Raw genomic sequence first — 23,014 nt, 5'->3', positions numbered from 1 at the left:
TTGTCCTATTAGGCTGAAATGTTGCTCAAGTATGTGAATATGAAGGTGTGTGGGTGTGCTCATGCTAATTGCATAAAAGGGGGCGTTGCAATGGGAGTGGCCTAATTAACAGCAATATTTTGGGAGAATTGTTCAAATGGTGATACAAGCGAGAAATTTGGTACAAATCATCTTTGGAGATCACACTTTGATTTAGGACACCGGGCCACTCATAAATCAAAGATGGCAGCCATTTTTTTAAGATGGCTGCCAAAATGTTACTGTTTTTGCATTTCTGCATAATTTTGCCTATCATTCTTTGAGGTAAATTACCAAATCACCAAAAAGCACTCCCATAGTATGTTTTGAACATTTTCAAACAGGAGTTACCATTTACGGTGAAGGCCAACTCAGCGTATCAAGTAGCATGGCTTGAGTCCTGTGGTAGGTACTGGGAGCTGATGAAGAAAGAACAATGCTATGTGGAGCTCAGGGAGGAGATAAGAAAGGCAGCCAGAGAGATGAAGAAAGTAGGGAGAACAGGGTAAGGCGTAGAGAAAGGTGGTGAGGGTTAAGGAAAAGAGTATGAGTAGTTGTATGAAAGGTTGGACACCAAGGAGGGAGAAAAGGACCTGCACCGATTGGCTAGACAGGCACTGAGATGGGAAGGATGAGCAAGAGGTTAAGGTGATGAAGGATGGATGGAAATGTTCTAGCAACCGAAGACAGTGTGTTGAGAAGATGGAAGGAGTACTTTGAGGGAACGGATGGAGGATAGTGTCAGTGTTATTCTATTCGTGGCTCATAGGAATAGACTATGTGACAACCAGGAATAGTTTGGTGACCACTGGAGAGACGGTTGACAGCCGGAATATAGACAGCATGTGGGAGCAATATGGGTTAACGCCCTAGCTTGTGTCTTCCGTGAGGAAGAAGCCCAACAAATTCACGGTGAGGCCTTTAAGGAGGGCTATTCAAGCAAGCCGCAAGTGGAGCCTGTAGTACGACCACGGCCCAAGAAACCATCACGCCAGAATGAAATGTTTGGAACAGGGGAGTCTGGCGCAGCGCTCAGGTCCTGGACCTGGTGAGACGGAGGAGGAGCCCGGCCAGGAGGCCATCCACAGAGCCTAGCCCCTCCACGTACCAGAGCCTCCGCTCTCCCCGAGTCCTAGCAGAGTAGTCCCGGATAAGCAGACTGAGAGGCCCTGTCTTGCCCTAACGGTACGTTTTAACAGCGGGCGACTCTCGGGCGATATCGCCCAAAAGATAAAGAAAATCCATCTTTCATCACCCCCCCGCCCACTTCGCCCGATCGCCAGTAGTTGCCGGATCTCATAGACATATAATGCACTTCCGGAAAATACCATCCTGAGTCGCCCAGACTCGCCCGCTGTTAAAACGTACTGTGAGAGTACTGACCGTGGGTAGCTACTGGGATGTAAGTCGGGGGCTTGATCAACCCCAGCCGGGTCACCTCGGCGAGGGTGTATGTTGCGAGACCCGAAACACCCATCGACCCCAGGCTAAAACACTGATGATACGTCCCAGGTGCATCCATGTGATGTTTTTGTTTATGCAGGAGTTATTTGTAACAGAAGGATACCAGTGAGAGGGAAGATGTATAGGACGGTAGGGGGACCAGCCATGATGCCGTACGGCTTAGAAACGGTGGCACTGACGAAAGGTCAAATGTATGGCGTGTTTTTAAAATGTTTTAATTCAGATGGTTATAAATGGTAACTCCTGTTGGAAAATGTTAAAACACATACCATGGGAGTGCTATTTGGTGATTGACCTCAAATAATTAAAAGATATGCAGAAATGCAAAAACTGTATAATGTTGGCGGCCATCTTGAAAAAAAAATGGCTGCCATCTTTGATTTAGGAGTGGCCCAGTTTTCTAAATCGAAGCGTGATCTCCAAAGATGATTTGTACCAAATGTCCAACTTGTATCACTATTTGAACAATTCTCCCAAAATATTGCTGCTAACTAGGCCACTCCTATTGCAACTCCCCCTTTTAGGCAATTAGCATGAACACACCCACACACCTTCATACTCACATACATCACGCAACATTTTAGCCTACTAGGACAAACATTAGAAGGATTTGATCAACCGCTGGTGGCCATTTTGAAAAATGGCTGCCACGCCCACCAGGGTGAGAATTTGTGATGTCCCAATATCCAGTTTTGTTCAACATATATCTATCAACACTCCTGCCAAATTTGGTGCTTTCATCATAAAATGAACGATTGTTTTGGTGTTGGGCTATGCTGCCCCATAGGCCACTCCCACTGCCACACCCCCTTTTTGGAAGATGGTATGAACAGTTACTCAGCTGTTCATGGCCAACCTTTCCACAACATTTTGTGAAAATCTGTGCATCTATATCAAAGTTATGCAATTTGTTTTATCGGCCACTCCCATTGCCACACCCCCTTTTAACCAATTGACACGAACACGCACACACAGCTTCACAAACATATACTTGACCTTCATGCAACATCTCAGCTTCCTAAGGCAAAATCTGTAGCTGCTAGAGAGTAAATTAGGAAGGTTTAGTGGCCATTTTGAAAAATGCCTGCCACGCCCACAAGGGTGAGAATTTCTGATGTCCCAATATCCATTTTTGCTTCCAATATATCAATCAACACTTCTGCGAAATTTGGCGCTTTCATCACAAAATTGAACGATTTTCGTGCTACGCCGCCAAGCTATCAGGGGATCGATCATACTGGAGATAAATATTCTGTGACTACTTGAAAACGTAAGAAAATCGAAACATCGCTGGCAGTCTGGGCCTTATTTATTTCATTAGTTATACTTTGGCAGTTAAAGAGTTAACTTTTGACTAAATAATTATTTTTTCCATTTCCTGAAAAGTTAACCATTTCGGACATACGAGGTTTCCCGACAGCGACGATGTTCCGCGTGATCAAAATGTTCACATTAAAGAAGGACCAACACAAAACAAGAAAATGGCCGCGGGACGGAGAGACCTCTCCGCCTGTGCGTCTCCGCCTGTGCGTCTCCGCTGCGTATTGGGTTACGACACATTCTGCAGCTTATACGTGAGGAATTGAGGGATATACGATTTCAGGGAGCTCTGCTGTCACTGCACTTCCCACTTATTATGAAACAGTGACATATTCGGCTTTGTTTCGGAAACGACCACGAAACGAAGGAATCAGACCGTTCAATCAAAACCTCTAGTTTGGTAAAAACCCACAGACACACCGAACTGCATTCATTTACTGTAGGTAAAAAAACAATAAGAATGTTGAAATCAGTGGTGTAAAGTAACTATATACATTTACTCAAGTACTGTACTTACTGTACAGTTTTGAGGTACTTTTACTTTACTGGAGTATTTCCAATTGTCTATACTTTTAACTTCTACTCCACTACATCTCAGAGGCAAATATTGTACCTCTACTCCACAAAAATAATTTGAAAACTTTAGTTACTAGTTACTTTGCAGATATAAATTATTACATTATAAAACATACATTAACCACTTGAGGCCTTTTTTATACATAGGCTTGAAAATAGCAGATCTACAAGCTCACAACGCGTCGCGATGCGGCGCGTCGTGAGCTTGTAGATCGGCTATTTTCAAGCATTTTAGTACTTTTACTTTTAGTACTTTAAGTACATTCGGATACCACTACTTGTATACTTTTACCCAAGCAAATAGAATTCCCGACTTTTTCTTGTAACAAGAGTACTTCTACATGCAGTATTGATACTTTCACTTAAATAAAACATCTGAGTACTTATTTCAACCACCACTGGTTGAAATATGGAGATACAAGGTGTCCTGTCCTGACGGCGACGATAAGGTTTATCCATCTAGTATATGTTCCTCTGACTGGGGTCTTGTCAGGTCCCTGTCAGGCAAAGACTGAGTGATCCAGCACGCATCAGCGACACCTCTCCATTAATCCATAGCCCACCCCACACACACACACACACACACACACACACACACACACACACACACACACACATTTGTGTTACTATAATACTTGCGAGGACATCAACATTCCAGGACGGTGATTTTATGAGCCTATAAAGCCGAAAAATAACAGATCTACAAGCTTGTGGATCGTCAATTTCACCAGCGCAAAACTAAGTATAATCAAGCATAAATATAACTCCAGGGGTTTTCAGGCCAAGGACCCCCTATCTGAGAGAGAGATGAAGCAGGGACCCCCTCTATATTGTATAAAATTGTGTTTCAGATACACTTTTGCTGCTCTTTATCCCCTCTACACATCTATAACTCTTTGCCAAAAATAGCCGATCTACAAGCTCACAACGCCTCGCGCTGCAAGGCGTTGTGAGCTTGTAGATCTGCTATTTTTGGCCAAAGTTCTCCTCAGAAAAGGGATACTAGGGTTCAAGTGGTTAATGTAAAAAAAAAAGAATCATATCACAAGAAGAGTTGGGGGACCCCCTGTAGTAACTCTGAGGACCCCCATGGGTCCTGGACCCCCTGTTAAAGACCCCTGCCCTAAACGTAATCTCTAAATGTCTAATCCTAATCCCATAGAACAACCATTTCTCTTGTGAGGAGTGGACCAGGAGAAAGGTCCTCACAACGTCTATTTCTCAACTTCTACTATACTTGTGGGGACATTTGGTACAGTACAGTAACACACACACACGCACACACACACACACACACACACACACACACACAGCCTCAGCCTGTGAGCGTTTCACTTTGACAAATAATGCAGGAGGAGAAGAACGGGGCCGCTCCAGCAGCTTTGAGCGCGTATGGATCGGAGGAAATTGGATTTGATAGGTAAAAAAAAATGGTCTGAGGATAGCATTTACTGACTGCACCTCTGTGTGCGTGCGTGTGCGTGCGTGCGTGCGTGCGTGCGTGCGTGCGTGCGTGCGTGCGTGCGTGTGTGCGTGTGCGTGTGCGTGTGCGTGTGCAGTTGTGAGCAGGCGCGTTACCAGTGGTGGAGGAAGTACTCACATGTTTTTACTTAAGTAAGTAGCAATACCACAACATACACGTACTCTGTTACAAGCAAAAGGCCTGTATTCAAGATTTTACTACATTTGTAGAAGTAGTAGAACAATTATAAAGTAGGGCACATTGATTAATAATGTATGTTTTGTAATAATAGTCTAAAATCCACAAAGTAACTCGTTTTCAAATCATTCTACTGGAGTAAAAACGTACAATATTTGCCTCTGAAGATGGAGTGGAATAGAAGTATAAATCATGAAAGAATACTCAAGTAAAGTAAAAGTACATGATATTGTACTTAATCATTAAAACCGGGAAAGCATCTGGTGTCATTTTAGATTTTAGCGTTGGCTATATTCAAAAATAGCAGATGCACAAGCTCGCAGCGCGCCACTTCGTGCCGCGCTGTGAGCTTGTACATCTGCTATTTTTGAAAAATCTTGGAAGTGTAAGAACTGAAGGCATTTGTAGAATCCGCCTCAGGTCCCAATGGGTTAAGTACAGTACTTGAGTAAATGTACTTGTACTTGTACTGTATAGTTACTTTGCACCACCGTGCGTTTAGGGGAGAAGTAAAGAGTGTCGAGTAGACTGTTTTTGTGGATCTGCCAAACGGACAGCTCATCTCGATGGCACATTAATATTTAATGGGAACTAAAAATATCTGGACCTTTACAACACTCTCACATATTGTAGCCTAATGTGTGGTTGTCTGTGGTGCTTTTAAATAATATCAAAACCACAAAAAAAAACACTGTTAAACACCAGCACCAGATTAAGATTAACTGGGCCAAACACAGATTTTTTTTTTTTTTTTTTTGCAGAAATCTACCATAATCACTGTTTTCTTTCAAAACGAGGCGTCATTCACAGCCGCCATTTTTCCATTTTGTACATATAGTGTTTGTATTTGTTGATGACATACACGTATTATTGTGTTAATCTTTTATGCTATGTTGATGAATTGAATTACACAGGACCACAATGGAAACCAGTCCCAAGGACCTTTTTGTGTTATCCTTTTAGTCTTAACTCTTTAAGACCGGGAACGCATCTGTGTGTCATTTTTTGATTTCTTTGGCTATTCAAAAAAAGCAGATATACAAGCTCATAGCACGGCACGGACTGCCACGCTATGAGCGTGTAGATCTGCTATTTTTGAAAAATCATGACAAGTTGTGCAAATATATATATATATATTTTTTTTTTTTGGCGGACATTTGTAACTCAAATCTTTGCTTCTGGGGGTTCCTGGAACTAAATATTTTACAAATGTTTGCTTTAAGAAATATATATTCCAAGATTTTCATGAATTTTCACGATAGCACTAGCACTAAAAGCCAAACATCTTATCCACTAGCCTAAAGGAAACCCTTTTTTGTCTTCAGGCAGAGGCTTTGAGCCTCTCTGCTACACACGGACCAAAGCAAGCGCTACAGCTAACATCCTAAAATACGCATAATGAGATATCTACCCCCCCCCCCCCTAAAAACAAAATCATAACAAAACACATAATGACAGTGTCTGGCCATGAAATCATAACATGCATTTACGTATGTGAATCCCTAACCCTGAGTTTAGTCACGAAATGGGGGTAGCAGCATTTTCCCAGATGGACAAATATGAGAAAGAAAGTACAGTGCTTTCGAGTGTGACTTCAACCGTTTTGCTTTGTTTTGAAGTTTTTTCTTGTTTGACTAGAACAAGACTGGTTTGATGAGGCACGTTATCAACCGACGTAAACCAAGTTAACAGCAGCACATTGGACGGGTTCTGTCCACGCTACGACGGCAGCAAGTCGCAACCCGTGACGACTCTGCAAGTGGGGTCTCCTAATAATTGGCAAAACACTAAGATTCTGAAGATAATATAACCAGGGGTGCACATAACTGGTGCGCAGGTGCGCATGCGCACCCAAAATAAATAATGCGCGGCACATCAGACGCCGCGAGGCGCTTTTGCGTACCAACAGCTGGGACAGGAATTTCCAAGCTTTTATTTTTTAGTAAAACTTAAAAAGTTAAAGCCTGGAGATCGGGGCTACGAATTTACTTCCCGAAGCCACACTCACACATGCACGGCGATGCACGCCCATACACAGTACACACCCATGGGGAGGAGGCGGAGGTGGTGGGGACGCATGCTGCAGTGCACGTGATTGTGTGAGTGTTGCCTCGAATCCTGACACAGTCAGTCGCGCGACTCTCCAGGCACTCGTCACCGATGATGAACGCACCGTGATGGTGCAAAATATGCCGTGAACGTCCCAATCTGGCGGATAAAAGCAGCGCAGCACAGGGCACAAAACGGCGAGAAAAAAAAAGGCGGAATTTAGGCGCTAGAACATTGAAACGCACCAGCGTACCCTTTATTTTGTGCCCACCAAGTAACATCTCCAGGTGCTCTTCTGAGTACTAGACCAAAAAAGTAATGTGCACCCCTGAATATAACATTAATATAAAAGATATATAACATCTCTGTCGGGAGGAAACCTCATTTTGTCCAAAACCGTGACTTTCTCAGGATTCAAATTCAAAAGTGGCAAAAGTTGCAGATCTGCTACTTTTGATGCGTTCGTGTGACGCTGTACTATGGATCAAGCGGGGCGTTAATTTACGAAAAACACAAAAAGTTGAAAAGGTGGAGATAAGAGGTTTCTGCCCCGAACAGCAACGATATACAGTATACAGTATACGATATACAGTATACGGCCCACCCCCTCTGACCACTTCAGTGGTCGGGTGGGTGGGCCGCGGATTTTTCAGGAGAAGGTTGGGTCACCACTGCAGTGTTGATTTTTTTCCTCGCCTAAAACTGTGACGAAAAAATGTCCGTCGACTACCTTTTTTCACTTACGAAAACAAAAAAAAACAAAAAAAACTAAGCTACCATGACTAAAACCAAGCCTAAATGTATTCACAATCTCGTCAAACAAATAAAAACTAGACTAAAATGTCAGTGAGGGACTATTGGAGAAGAGATCCAGTAGAACTAAGAAGAGTTGTTTCAAGTTTGGTTGCGCTCGGGTGTTGCACTCTGAAAATAGCCTATCTACAAGCTCACAACGTAGATATGTAGATATGTAGATCGGCTATTTTCAGCATGCAACCAAGTGTAAAATCAGGCATTACGCCGCCATCAAGGCACCGCCAAAATACATGTTTGTCGACTAAATCAACTGTAGATTTTAGTCGACTATAATCTTACGATATTTAACCAAAACTAGACAAAAACTAAAACATTTCAGATGACTCAAATATGACTAAAACTAAATGGAATCATATTCAAAAGACTACGACTGAAACTAAATCAAGATTTGCCGTCAAGATCAACACTACACCACTGCACAACAGTCTGCACTGGTCCGTTGGGGTGGTCTTACCTGCAGACTTGGGGGTGAACTTGTCTCTGTTGGCGGCACACACAGCCAGCAACCTGTAGCCCAGGTCCAAGTCGTAGCCTTGCTGAGCTGCCACCCGACTCACCACCTGAGGAGAGAGGGACGGGGGAAATTACTGTCATCCATCATACATACTTATCCCATTATGGCCGATTCTACAAAAAAAATGGGGTCAGGGAACCCCCAGGGGTCCCTTGGCGGGGTACTAAATAAGTGATTTTTTGTTATTAGTCAGAATTATTCTAACCACTTTAACCATTATTGTATACTTTGACTATTCAAAACTAGCAGATATACAAGCTCATAGTACGGCAAGTATATATATTTTTTTAAAGCGAACATTTTGTAACTCAAATCTTTGCTTCTGGGGGATTCTACAAATGTCTTCTAAATCCTAACAGTTTTTCTTTTTGAAAAAAATGTATGTTGCTATAATTTCAGTGGTTCTCAAACTTTTTTCCTGTCCGCGGACAAATCTCAAAATCTCAAAATATTTTGTTCCAGGGACCCCCAGAATCAAAGATTTGAGTTAAAAATGTATATATATATATATATATTCAAAGATTTGCACATATTTTCTTATTTCAAAAATAGCAGATCTACAAGCTCATAGTGCGGCACTCGGTGCCGCGCTATGGGCTTGTAGATCTGCTATTTTTGAATAGCCCAAGAAATCCAAAAATGACACAGATGCCTTCCTGGATTGGATGGGTTATAAGGCCGATTCTACAAAAAAATGCCTTCTAAATCATTCTCACACTTTCAAGATTAAAAAAGAAAGAAAAAATCAAAAATAGCCGATCTACAAGTTCACAGCGCGCCGTGAATGCAAAGTGTTATGAGCTGATGGCAAGTTGGGAATGCACGCCCCACACGTTTATGAAATACTGCCACTGTGTGTCCTATAACAGTATGGTAGAGTCCTATGATAAATGAGTATGGTACAGTAGTGTATTGTGGTATTGCTACTTTTAATTGAGTAAAAAAAAAGCCACCGCTGATGAAAATGGGGTTTGCATCCTCTGCATTGGGTGCCCTCGTTTGTGTTTTTATAATATATTTAAATTTTGGCATATTTTGTTTCAAATCTCAGCAGGAAGCCATCTCACCAACTCCCTTCAGAAGCACAAATAAACTCACAGCAGGGAAGTATTCAAATATTGTTGCCGTCGGGGGGCAGATAAACCTCTTATCTCCATGTTATAACTTTCTGCGCTTTTTCGTAAATTAACCCATTAAGACCAAAATCTGTCATTTTTTGATTTGAGCTAAAAAGCATTATTTTACACTTTGGCTATTCAAAAACAGCAGATATACAAGCTCATAGCGCTGCACCGAGTGCCGCGCTACGAGCTTGTAGATCTCAGTGATATTTTTGATTTTTTTTGAAAATGTCTTTGAATATATATTCTTTTAAAGCGAACATTTTTTACTCAAATCTTTGCTTCTGGGGGTCCCTGGACCAACATATCTTTGGGGGATGGGGGTCGGCGGCCAAATACATGTACATTTTGGGAGCCCTTGACATGAAAACGTTTGAGAACCGCTGATATAGAAACATACGTTTTTCAGAATAATGTTGGTATTTAGAAGACATTTGTAGAATCGGGTCTTCAGGTCTTAATGGGTGAACGCCCTTCCTTGATCATACTACAGCGTCACACAAAAGTATCCAAAAATAGCAGATCTGCAAGCTCAAAACGCATTTTGAGCTTGCAGATCTGCTATCTTTTGCTATTTTTGAGTTTGAATCCTGAAAAGTAACTGTTTTTTGGACATATGAGGTTTCCACCCGACAGAGACGATAAATACTTTCGATGAAGAAGCAATATATTAGCCCCAACAGTACATAATCCATGTGTGCCATGTAGTGCACACTATGTATTATTTATTTATCTATAAAAAAGGGCCAATGAGGGAGCGTTTTACTTTCTCGGGCAGCACTATGAAATATTCATCTCATTGGATGAATAATGGATGCTAAGAAAACAAGCAACCACAGTGAAGTTATCTTAATCCTGTCCGTGTCTAAATGCAGTTGATCTTTTGAGCCTTTGAGAAGCGATACTGAGCTGCCAGTTTATGCTGCTGACCTTTAACGCAGATATAATACACGCACGCACGCACACACGCACACACACACACACACACACGCACGCACGCCAGTGGTGGAAAGTAACTAAGTACATGTACTTATGTACTGCACTTAAGTACAATTTTGAGTTGACTTTTTACTTTGCTAGAGTGTTTCCAATTTGCAATACTTTTACTTCTACTCCACTACATCTCAGAGGCAAATATTGTACTTTTACTCCACTACAATTATTTGAAAACTTGAGTTACTAGCTGCTTTGCAGATATAAATGACTATTATAAAACCTATATTAACCACTTTAGCCCTCTTCTATACCATTAGCCCTATTCTAGCTATTTGAAAATAGCCGATCTACAAGCTCACAACGCGTCGCATCGCGACACGTTGTGAGCTTGTAGATAAAACATTAGCATAGACATTAGCATAGATGTAGATAAAACATAAGCACTTTTACTTTTGGTACTTTTGGTATATTTCGATGCCAATACTTTTGTACTTTTACTCAAGTAACATTTTGAACACAGGCCTTTTACTTGTAACGGAGTATTTTCATATTGTGGTAAAAATATCTGAGTACCTCTTCCACCACTGACGCACACACACACACACACACACACACACACACACACACACACACAGAAGCCAAGTGATCCAGACTTCGAGGTTATGCCTAATGTGTAACGTATGCTCTGTTGTTGGCACGACGGCGGCGTGCACCGTGCACAGCTGACCTACAAGCTCACAAGCGTGTAGGTTGTGCCGCCTTTCGCCGCGCAACACCGTAACGCGATGAAGTATGAATCGGGCTTAATTGATACTCCGTAGCATGACGGTGTTGCTGTTGTCGACAAAACAAACTAATCTACACGCAAAAAAAATGTTCCGCCGTGAATAGAGAACCAAAATCACTGAGGCCACTATCATCACCCCCCCCCCCCCTCAAAAAAAAAGTACACATGTATCTAAAGATTTTTTTTTTTCTCAAAACACACACGTTATCAAATGTAACTCAATATCTTATGACAGAGTCACATACAGTACAGAATCGCGGGGCTGATTTGTTCATTTTTGGAACACGGTTCTTATACGCAATCTAAGATTTCCCCCAGGGGTCCTGGAGGGGGGGGGGGGGGGGGGTTCCAGGGGGTCGCCAGCAAAAAATAGTGAATGCAGCACTAGCATCACAATAATTTTAACCACATGTATACGTTGGCTGTTAAAGAATTGCTGATCTACAAGTTCACAGCGCGTCGCTTCGTGCCGCGAGCTTGAAATTGTTTTGAAAAGATTCGACAATGTTTTTTTTACATAAATCTTCTCTTCTGGGGGTCCCTGGCACGTACAATTTTCAGATGCGGGGGTCCGCGGCAATTTGGGGGTCCTTGGCGCGAAACATTTTTGAGAACCGCTACTCTATTGAGCTTTATTTTGACGACTACATAGGCATCCAGGAGAGGCCCAGTACTGGGGTAGACAGAAAGGTAGATAATGACGGCCTTTTTACTTTGACACACACCAGGTCCCTCCCTGGCAGTGAGCTTCTAACAACGCTTTAGTGTTTAATGACTTGAGAACACTGGTTGAACATTTATGGGACAGGGACCAGGCGTCTCACACCAAAGTAAAAGGGGGGGAAACGCTAAGTGAAAGTTAAACAGGACCCGGGAGAGAGCAGGAGTTAAATCATCATTAAAGGGGGGGAAACCTCTTTGCTTCATCTGCCAACAGATGATAACTCTCCTGTTTTCCTCTTGACCCCGAAAACACACATTTACCATTAACAAGGTCAACGTGGGTGCCTTTTAGACCCGTGTGTGCGCGCACACACACACACACACACACACACACACACACACACACACACACACACACACACACACACACACACACACACACACACACACACACACACACACACACACACACACACACACACACACACACACAGAGAGAGAGCGAGCGAGCGAGCGAGCGGGCGCTCATAAAGCCATCTCTGTCACAGGCGACAAGGCTATTAGTGGCAAAACATTGGCCGTCGGATGGAAAACCGTGTATGTCCAAAAAACTTACAGTAAGTAACACTTAAAGTGTTACTTACTGTAAGTGTTACTTAGTGTTAAAAAATGTGTTACTTTTCAGACAATGGGAAAAAGAACCACGTGTTCCAACACCGTAGTTATTATTCAATCACACGCTCTTGTTAACGTGTTTCATTGGTTCAATATGCATAGATCTCACATTAACCAGCCCTCTATGATACTTTGGCTGTTTGAAAATAGCCGATCTACAAGCTCACAACGCGTCGCCAATACATTTGCACTTTTAAAGTAAATTTTTGATACCAGACTTTTTTACTTGTTTCTACATTGCGGTATTGATACTTTTACTTAAGTAAAAAATGTTCAGTACTTCCTCCACCACTGGCATTAATTTACCCAACAAAACATGGAGATAAGAGGTTCTCCCGCCCCCCGACAGCAACGATATGAGGCTTTGACGCTCTACTAAAGTGGGAACTTCAAAAGATGTGACGGTTCTAATAGCGGTATAGGATTCTTTTCAGTGAGAGCTGTCAGGGAGCGTTTTTTTTTCTCCTCTGGAGCCTCGTCTTGTCTGCCAGAGAACCTGCAGACTCACAAGGAAAAGAAGCAAAAAAAACACGAGGAAAAAGCGCTTCCCAGGACGAAGTTAACCCGTTGAGACCGGGAATGCATCTGTGTCATTTTTTTCACTCCTACATTTGACCGTGTGTGTGGGTCTGCGTTCGTCCGTCTGTCCGTCCGTTTGAGCACAGCCTCAACAGCTGCAGCTGATTGCAACACAAGGATGCAACCAGTTACACTAATTGAAAGGCACCACTCTCTACACACTGGGTGTGATTTTTTAAGATTTCTTTGACTATTCAAAAATAGCAGATCTACAAGCTCATAGCGCGGCACCGAGTGCCGCGCTACGAGCTTGCAGATCTGCTATTTTTGAGAAAAGAATTGCGCAAATCTTTGAGTATATGCTTTTTAAAGCGAACGTTTGTAACTCAAATCTTTGCTTCTGGAGCATTTTCACAAATTTTCAATAATAGCAGATCGATATCTGCTATTTTTGAATAGCCAAATAAATCTTAAAAATGGAACACAGATGCATTTCCCAGTCTTAATGGGTTATGTGAATCTGTTTCACTTACCGACTCCGGCATCTGACGAGACTGACATTTTTCTGACAGTCAGTCAAATCATGTCCGTGTCAATCTTTAAAAAAAAAAAAACGGCAGGCAGGCAGCCCAACCGGGGGGCGCTCTCCATTCCGACATCTCGCCACTCCGACTAGTGGCTTCCGCGTGCGGTTAGGGTTAGGGTTAGGTATAGGGTTCGTAACGTTAACGTCGGAAAGGCGACATGTCGGAAAGGCGACATGTCAGAAAGGCGAAATGCACCCAGCCCAACCACAGGAGGGGGCTCGCACAGATAGATTCAACAGGGATTTAACAGTTTCTCCTCATAAGCCCCCGCTTTTCAGCATAATCTCCCTCCGAGGACACATAATTCAGGCCCCATATTTGAGTCTAGTGATAAAACACCTCGGTTGACGGGGGTCAGTGGGACATTCATATCCTGAGCTTGTTTATATGTATTTTTTGCAGTGTGGTGGGAAAAGTACTCAAATGTTTTACTTCAGTAAAAGTATCAATACTGCAATGTAGAAGTCAAAAATGTACTTGAGTAAAAGTACAAAAGTATTGGTATTAAAATGTACTTAAAGTACCAAAAGTGAAAGTACTAAAATGTTTGAAAATAGCAGATCTACAAGCTCACAGCGCGTCGTGAGATCGAACCGGGCACGTTTACAATTCTCAAGCGACCATTCTCCATCCCGGGCCGCATATTATAGGGCACACAGGTGCACATATACTACTGTACCATACTGTACTGTTATAGCAGTGGTTCTCAAACCTTTTCATGTGAAGGACCCCGCCAAAATGATATGAATTTGGCTGCGGACCCCCCACCCCCACCCCGTATCTCAAAAATATGTTGTGTCATGGATCTACAGAAGCAAAGATGTGAGTTCATAATATAGCTCATATCGTGGCACTCATTTGCATCATTTGTGTCATTTTAAGATTTCTTTGGCTATTCGAAAAATAGCAGATCTACGATTATTATTGTACTATTTTTTTTAATCGTGAACATTAAGTGCAAATCTTGGAATTCATATTTTTTAAGCGAACATTTGTAGAATATTTCGTTCCAGGGACCCCCCAGAAGCAAAGATTTGAGTTGCAAATGTCCGCTTAAAAAAAAGAAGATCTGCTATTTTTGAATAGCCCAAAGAAATCTAAAATGACAGGGACGCGTTCCCGATCTTAATGGGTCAAAGTGATTGTGACGCTATATTAACTCATTTTGCTGGGGACCCCCTGATAGCCCCCCACCCTGCCCCGCCAAGGACCCCTGGGGGTCCCCGGACCCCACTTTGAGAACCACCTTGTTATAGGGGCAGACATTGGGCACACATATAACTGTAGCACAAAAAAATCTGTGCCACAGCTGAGCGGTGTGAAGAATAAAGGGTTTCAGCTCGCTGTATAGGCATCGAATCTGCCACTAAAAATACTCTAAAATAAAAATGTCACTACACTGACACGTGTCGTGTCGCGCTGCGCTGCGATCCGCCGCTCGCTCGCTGTGTGTGGAGGAGTAAAAAAGGGAAAAAAACTGTGTGTGTGTGTGTGGGGGCTGTCGAGAGGCAGACAGAGTTATCAGGCGAAGCGATGACAGCACAGACGTGCCGTTCTTTTATAGAACTCAGAAAGAGAAGCTTCCCAATACAGTACAGTGTGGGGAAGTAACCGAGTACATTTACTAACGTACTGTACTTGAGTCCAATTTTGAGGTTGTTTACTTGAGTATTTCTTAGGGGTGTGCCGATATATATCGTCCCGCGATATGTCGCGATACGTTTTCGTGACGATATGTATTCTTTTGGCGTTTTTGAAAAAAAACCTCGAAACCAGGGCAAAACAAATGAACTCGAGTTACAGGCATTTGCAGGAAAACCAATAGACAGAGAGTGGACGGAAACGGAAATCATCGGATGACTTTATTTCCGTATCCGTGTGAGTTACAGTGAAAGTGGTCACTCCGGATTATAGTTCACAGCGTGATTTTTTTATAAAACAATACAAAAATTAACGGACGGGAATTTCCGTCCGTGGCAATGAAAGAGTTAAGAAAACCCCCCAAAAATAGCTGATCTACAAACTCACAGCTTGTACATCGGCTATTTTTGAGGGGTTTTCTTCCTCTAATTTAGCTATTTGTCGTATAAAGATTTGAGTATTCAAGATCTTTCAAAAATAGCAGATCTACAAGCTCATAGCAGATCTACAAGCTCATAGCGCTCGGTTCCGTGCTATGAGCTTGTATATCTGCTATTTTTGAATAGCCAAAATTTAAAATGATTGTGATGCTATATTAACACATTTTGATGGGGACCCCCTGGAGCCCCCCCAAGGACCCCTGGGGGTCCCCGGACCCCACTTTGAGAACCAATGCTCTAAAGATATCGGAGTCGGCCGTGAAGAATTTAAAAAAAAACTCACATTGCTAAAACCTGGAATTCAGACAGCCACATTCAATTGAGAATTCCATTAAACATAACCACTGAGCTAATTTAATGATGACACAATTTATTTGGCACGTACTGTCACTTTTTTTTCTCGCAATGCTGCTGTAATTCTCCTGATAAGAAGCCATTTTGTTTCCCTGAGACCAGATTAAACACATTTATCTGATGAGAAACAGCCCCCATGCTAAGAGGCAGCTCTGCGGGGGGTCTCCCCATTGTACAGCTCTGTATCCGCATTAAGACGCTTTTCATTCTGATTTACACATTACTGTAAGCCCCGGTTCGTACTTATCGTCTCGCGCCGAGAATAGCAGACGTACAAGCTCACAGCGAATCGCAGACGCGACGCGCTGTGAGCTTGTAGATCGGCTATTCTCACGTGCGACACAATTGGGTGACGGAGCATAAATTAGGCTTTAATGAGAGTTTATGTTTGCTGACGCGGTGGTGTGAGCCGAGGACAAATGTTTTGCTTCGTCTTTTCAAAGATGAACATTTGGTGATAAAACACCTGCGGTTGTAATTAGACTGCTTTGATGTGCGCTGGGTTGCAGGTGTTTCACGGCGTTCAGTGTGTGTGTGTGTGTGTGTGCGTGTGCGTGTGCGTGTGTGTGTGTGTCTGTGTGTGTGTGTGTGTGTGTGTGTGTGTGTGTGTGTGTGTGTGTGTGTGTGCGCGCGTGCTTGTATGTCCATGCATCTCCGTGGGTGTGTACACCTGCCTGAGTACTGGAGCAAGTGCAGTAGAATTGAATAGACATTGTGAGGAAGATTTTCTTGCTGGTTGTTTTATGTGAAAAAGAAGTTAGTCTTACATGCTTAGGAAAACATATGGTTAGGTTTGACATTTTAGAGGTTAGGCTTAGGGGTTGCGGTTGGAGTTATGCCTGATTTATACTTAGTTCAGCACCCCCAAAATAGCTGATTTACAAGCTCACAATGTGACACTATTTTCGGCTTTTGTCTCGTGTTGCAAATTGCTAAATTAGCATTGGCATTCAAATAAAATTGGCCTCACAAATATAGTAATACAAATGTGTGTGTGTGTGTGTGTGTGTGTGTGTGTGTGTGTGTGTGTGTGTGTGTGTGTGTGTGTGTGTGTGTGTGTGTGTGTGTGTGCGCGTGTGCGTGTGCATGCATGGGTGTGGGTGTGTGCTCCAGGTTGCTGGCCTGGTGCCCAGATCAATGAGCAGCTGGTCAGGCTGACAGAGTATGACCAGGGGTGACTGGCTATCCACTGCTTTGCTCAGTCAACACCCCTTCTGTGTGTGTGAGCGTGCGCGTGCGTGCGTGTCAGGCACACACAGTGTAAAGAGTCATAGCGGCAGGTTGCTAGGACTTTAACCTCTGTCAGCGCTCCCTGACGGCATAAGCAGCTGCTTCGGCGTTCAGCCGTTACACACCGTCTGAGAACGACAGCCTGCCACTGTTCAGCTGGGAAAAAAACCTAACCACACGAACAACAAGCATCCCTCCCTATTCTGACGTAATACAGGCTAGCATCCGGCGGAAAAAAAGGTAAACGTTTTGCCAAAACCTAAGCATAGACCGCTGGGGGTGATGACCCCGGTCAACAAAGTACATTGTTGCGGAAACCTCTTATCTGGCGTCCGGGCACTTAGGCTCTGATGCAGCCTGACAGCGCGGTGCGGGTTCGAGTCCCGGTCCCGACGACCTTTTTGCTGCGGGTCTCTCTCCCTCCCTCTTTCATGTTCATCTTCACTTAAACTATCAATAAAGGCAGAAAAGCCCCCCAAAAAAGAAACCTCTTATCTCCATATTCTAACTTCTTGCCATCTTAGCGACCGACCAAGATAAGGCTATTATGCAAACATATTTTTTTCTGGACCACAAATGTAAAGAATGTGATTTACATGTGCATGTTATTTAGACAGATGCTGCTCTCTCTGCATTCATTTATTAATAATAATAATAATAATAACAATTACTAATTATTAACACGCGACAAACGTAGGGCTTCCATTATTCCTATGTTTTCATTTTAACCAGGTTTGCCCGTTGAGGTTCACTTCACATTTTCTTAGAGTTTGGGCTCCAAAGTGGACACATCATCCGCAACATGAGATAAAGCCAGCGTGTTTAATTACTGTTTTGCTCACGTCTGAAGTCTGAAGTACCTGAAAAAAAAAAAAGAAAACCCCCAAAAGAAAACCATAATTGGTGTTTTTGCGTACCGTCAGACATCCCATGAGGCTTTGCTCGAAAGGTCTCTGGAAGGCCCGGGGATCTCCACACCAGTCCAACAGCTCCGTGGCCGCCGTCTGGAAGTTGGCCGGGTTCTGTAAGTGCTGTACAAAAAAACAAACAAGGAAGAGACACTGCAGTTAGAAACCACACAGAATAAGCCTTTTTTTCTCGCCCCCCCAGACATTAACCCATTAAGACCTGAGGTACCATTCTACAAATGCCTTCTAAAGCAGTAGTTCTCAAACTTTTTTGTGTCAAGGACCAAAATGATATGTATTCTGGCTGCGCGGGGGTTTAAATCAAAATTATTCACCATTTTTTCAAAGACTTTCAAGATTTTTCTAAAATGTTCAAAAATAGCAGATGTACATGATGTGCTGCAAACTTGTATATCTGCTATTTTTATTTTCAGAAAAACTTGCTATATAAATTATATAGCAAAAAAAATGTGTATGAGCAATGCATATAGTTTTACATTCTCCCTATTTAGTTTCTATGCCCATAGAACTGAAATAATAAAATACAAAAAGGTTGGTGTAAATGAAATCTTGCCAAGGCACATTTGGTGAGGACAACAAACCATTCTTATTCAGTCTTATGAGTCAACATTATATTATAATGTATTATAACATGGTAGAATATATATTTTAAATACATTATTTATACTCATCATTAAATAATGTCATTTAATGTGTAGGAAATCATTTGTATATGTGGTAAATGTTGATATATACAAAATGTATATGTATGTTTATGTACAAAATGTTTTTTGTGGTTTATATGATATCTATTTAACATGTATTAAGACTTCATAAATCATGAGTTAAATCTACCAAAGTGGTGAGACATACAGTGACATCTTCTTTTTGCTGCATGTTTATAGCCTGACTCATCATGATCATAGCTTTGATCAGTTCAAACAAAGAGGTGCCAAACATGTCCACCCTTCTTTCCCTCTGAGAGGGGAGGTGATTGATGTCCTCTTTGAGAGCATTTAGGGGAGACCAGGATCAAAAGTAACACTTTTTACATGTCTCTTCTCATAATTCACAGAATACTTGAAATATACTAGTCATCTTTTGTTTTAAGAAACATATACCCTAATTACTAATAATACCATTTATAATATTTCACTAGTAAGGACAAGACTAAAATATGACTTGTAATGCAAGTAACACTGTAAAAAATAAGTCATTTTAACACATTATATTTCAAATAAAAGCATATCACTAAGTAATATGTATTTTTTATAATTTAATAGTTTTACTTAAAGGTAGGGTAAGTGATATTTTTTGGTTAAAACAAAAAGTATTTTGTTAACATGTTAAGCACTATATTCTGATAGTAATCATTGCTATAGAGTGTTTGTTCAGTAGGTAGTTCAGGAGTTTCCTCGTCTCTCCAGCTCTTTATTAAGCAGAAAATACATTTTCCGGTAGGTGTCAAAATCTCAGCCAATCAGGAGAAAGTACCCATTTTTAAGCTTCATTTTTATACTGTTCAAGTTCCAATTTTGCATGCTAATTTCTTAGTGTCATCACTCATGAAACTGAAACTGAAACGAAAATGCATTTTCTGTTTTATAAAGAGCTGGAGAGACAAGGAGACTCCTTTTACTGAACAAACACTCTATAGCAATGAGTACGATCAGAATATAGAGCTATTTAACACTTATTTTAACCAAAGAAAATCACTTACCCTACCTTTAAGAATGTTTTTTTTATTCCAATTATTTTATGTTTCTTTTTTTTCTCCAAATGTATGTCTATTTTTTATTTAAATGTGTTTTTACTTTGAAATGTAGTGACATTTAGTGAAATATGTTAATTTACTAACATAAAAGTATGTAGCCTAATCCCAGACAAAAAAAATCTGCTTTCATTGAAAACACATTGTTACAATTGACCCCGGTCACTGTGTTACAATTGCCCCCAATGGGGCAACCATGATTAAATCCCACATTCTAGAAACACTTATACTAGCATAGGCTGCTGACGTTTGTTATTTGTGACCAAAACATATATATATATATATACAATTCATCTAAGTGTAAATTAGCTGTCATCTTAACTTTATACAGCAGAAGTAAGATGCTACATTCATACATAGGCCTTCCATATGCAGAGAGAGGGCCCTACTAAACATGTGCAGAAGAAGACTACCCCTCTAGCTTGTTTCTGATTAGAATTATTGAGTGTGTTACGTTTGCCCCCTGTTAATTTTGACCCCAGTCTCCATACATCTGGATAAGAGATGTCCACTTGTGATCACCCAGAATGCAACTGGTGAACAGGCCCATAGGCACCCAGGATGAAATAAATTGACGAGATGAGATAGATTGACTCAAAATATGTAGAGGGCATAGTATACACGTACAAGGTGCTGATGTATTATCTATGAAGGCAGTGAGTTCATAATCATTTAGTACAACTACATTTATAAAGGTAATGGGTCAAACTCGGAGTGGTAAGAGTGAGTTTCCTCTTTTATACTTTGTCAATGGAACAAACGTTTGTTCTTTTGACAAGTAAAAAATGAGGATATCGCACCGGAGTCAGAGTGTGGTGGTAACGTTGCATACAACATTACCACCTTGCAAGAAACAAGTGCATATGAGTAACTATGTAATGTCTATGTTTCCTGGAGAAGAAAGTGGAAGACTCAGTCAAAAAATCGGCCTCAGAGCACCTTTTTATTTGTAAGACAATCAGAGGATTAATTATAAATGTTTGGCTCAAACATGACAGAAGCAGCAAACGTTCAGCTTACAAAGAGTTAAATACAGAACAACAAGGGGGTGTTTCTTTTAGTGCAATGTCTGTGATATTGGTTTTAATATTCACTCAATATTCACTCATGTAAGACTGTACAACAACAATAACAACAGTTGTAGAGAATCAGACCAGACTAAAAACTAAAAGTGAATGTAGCTACTCAAGAGAAATAAATGAATGTCAAAATGACCCGATTTTTTACAAAATGGACAGAACTAATTTAACTTTGAGCATGAAGCTCTCAGATGGCTCCCCGTCCTTGATTTTCCCTAAATAGTCCATGTATACACATGTGTAACTTTAAAGGGTAAGACCACTTTGGTAGAGGTTTGGGTTGTGTAGTTACCTTGCCATGATGTAACTCCAAAGGTGGGCAAGAAATCAAAAATAATTGCTCTATCGATTAGAAATTGATAATTCAAAATATGCTCCTCATTGACTTACATTGTAAGGTAAAACAGCTCTCAAAGTCACTATTTTAGCACATAAATGAACCCAAACATAGCTGATTCAGACAATATAGAGCATCACCAAACCCAGTGCTGTTTTTTTATTTTTTATAAAAATGCCAACTTCCTGTTGATTTTGCTATTTGAAGATCTGGATCCTGATCCGCCGATCCAGTCCGGGTTTTCTACTTGTTAAAAATGGCAAAATCAACAGGAAGTTGACATTTTTATTTAAAAAAAAAAACAGTACTGGGTTTGGTGATATTCTATATTGTCTGAATCAACTTTGTTTGCGTTCGTTTCTGTGCTAAAAGAGTGACTTTGAGATCTGTTTTACCGTAAAATGTAAGTCAATGAGGAGCATATTTTGAATTATCAATTTCTAATCAATGGAGCAATTATTTTTTTATTTCTTGCCCACCTTTGGAGTTACATCATGGCAAGGTAACTACACAACCCAAACCTCTACCAAAGTGGTCTTGCCCTTTAAGATCAAATTACGCTTGTCAGTTGTTCACACACATGGTGAGACAGCGACACCTCTAATTTCAATCAATGACCACATTTGCATGGATATAGGTAAAGACAGCTAAGTGATCATTCACAAGACAAAAGGAATGTTGCAGTGCAGGTGTGAAGTGGGTGAGGGAGATATAAGACCTTGTCATTCTACAGAACACAAGATGTTTGTCAAATAAATTAAGATGCTGTTTTTTAAAATTGATTGAATTTTTTATTAGGCAAAATAATGTAAAACAACACAGTTACATTTATAATACTTTTGTCTAATAAGTCCGACCAAAAAAGTCCTTGCGGACTTCTTTCCGTTGGGGTCCTTGAATTAATTGCATAGAAATATATAGTAGCAACCAAACAGTTCAAAAATCATCATGAAAAAAATACAGAAAAAAAACTACCACTGTGTACAAAAAAAAGCATGAAAAATAAAAAATATATACAAAAAAAGGGGGGCGTCTGTCTAACAGGACTTTTTGGAGATACTCTGTGATGTACAATGAAGACTATCAATTATTCCTTCACTTCACCAGGTTGTATTGTTCTGAAGGAATTTGGAGCAATCTTGTAAAATAGGAAATGGAATGGCCTATCTATCTTAATGGCTTGACTTGACTAGCAAGATTGAGATGAGAGAAGCTCATCCTCACAAGGACATAACTAGAGTTGTTTATTGTAAATGAAAGTATCCTTTATAATGTAGCGAGTGTCACACAGTTCACATTCATTTGTCATTGGTTTGTGCATGTATGGCATTTTAGGCTGCTTAACTGAGTAAAATTAATTCACAATCGACCAAATTAAGATTTCTTTCCAGTGTGAATTCTCTGGTGTTTTTTAAGGTTGGACATCACAGAGAAGTGTTTTCCACACTGATCACACCCATAAGGTTTCTCTCCAGTGTGAATTCTCTGGTGTGCTTTAAGGCTGGACATCACAGAGTGTTGTGAATTCTCTGGTGTTTTTTAATGTGGG

At 41.2% G+C, this 23,014-nt stretch overlaps 1 protein-coding gene across 2 annotated transcripts in view; it reads right to left on the bottom strand.

Annotated features, from left to right (window-relative positions):
* Window positions 1-23,014, bottom strand: part of zmiz1a (zinc finger, MIZ-type containing 1a) — a 287,660-nt gene that overhangs the window by 68,931 nt on the left and 195,715 nt on the right. For both annotated transcript variants that reach the window (XM_084076473.1, XM_084076474.1), the window contains exons 5-6: window positions 18,288-18,401; window positions 8,358-8,463 (exon numbers count right to left, since the gene is read on the bottom strand). In XM_084076473.1, coding sequence (XP_083932599.1) covers window positions 8,358-8,463; window positions 18,288-18,401 — 220 coding nt within the window. The remainder of the gene's footprint in view (window positions 1-8,357; window positions 8,464-18,287; window positions 18,402-23,014) is intronic.

This window comes from Gymnoscopelus microlampas (genome assembly GCF_963454915.1).
Source record: "Gymnoscopelus microlampas genome assembly, chromosome: 13".
In the NCBI taxonomy this organism is placed as follows: Eukaryota; Metazoa; Chordata; class Actinopteri; order Myctophiformes; family Myctophidae; genus Gymnoscopelus; species Gymnoscopelus microlampas.
Note: the sequence above shows the minus strand (reverse complement) of the source record. Positions and strands in the feature narration are given on the sequence as shown.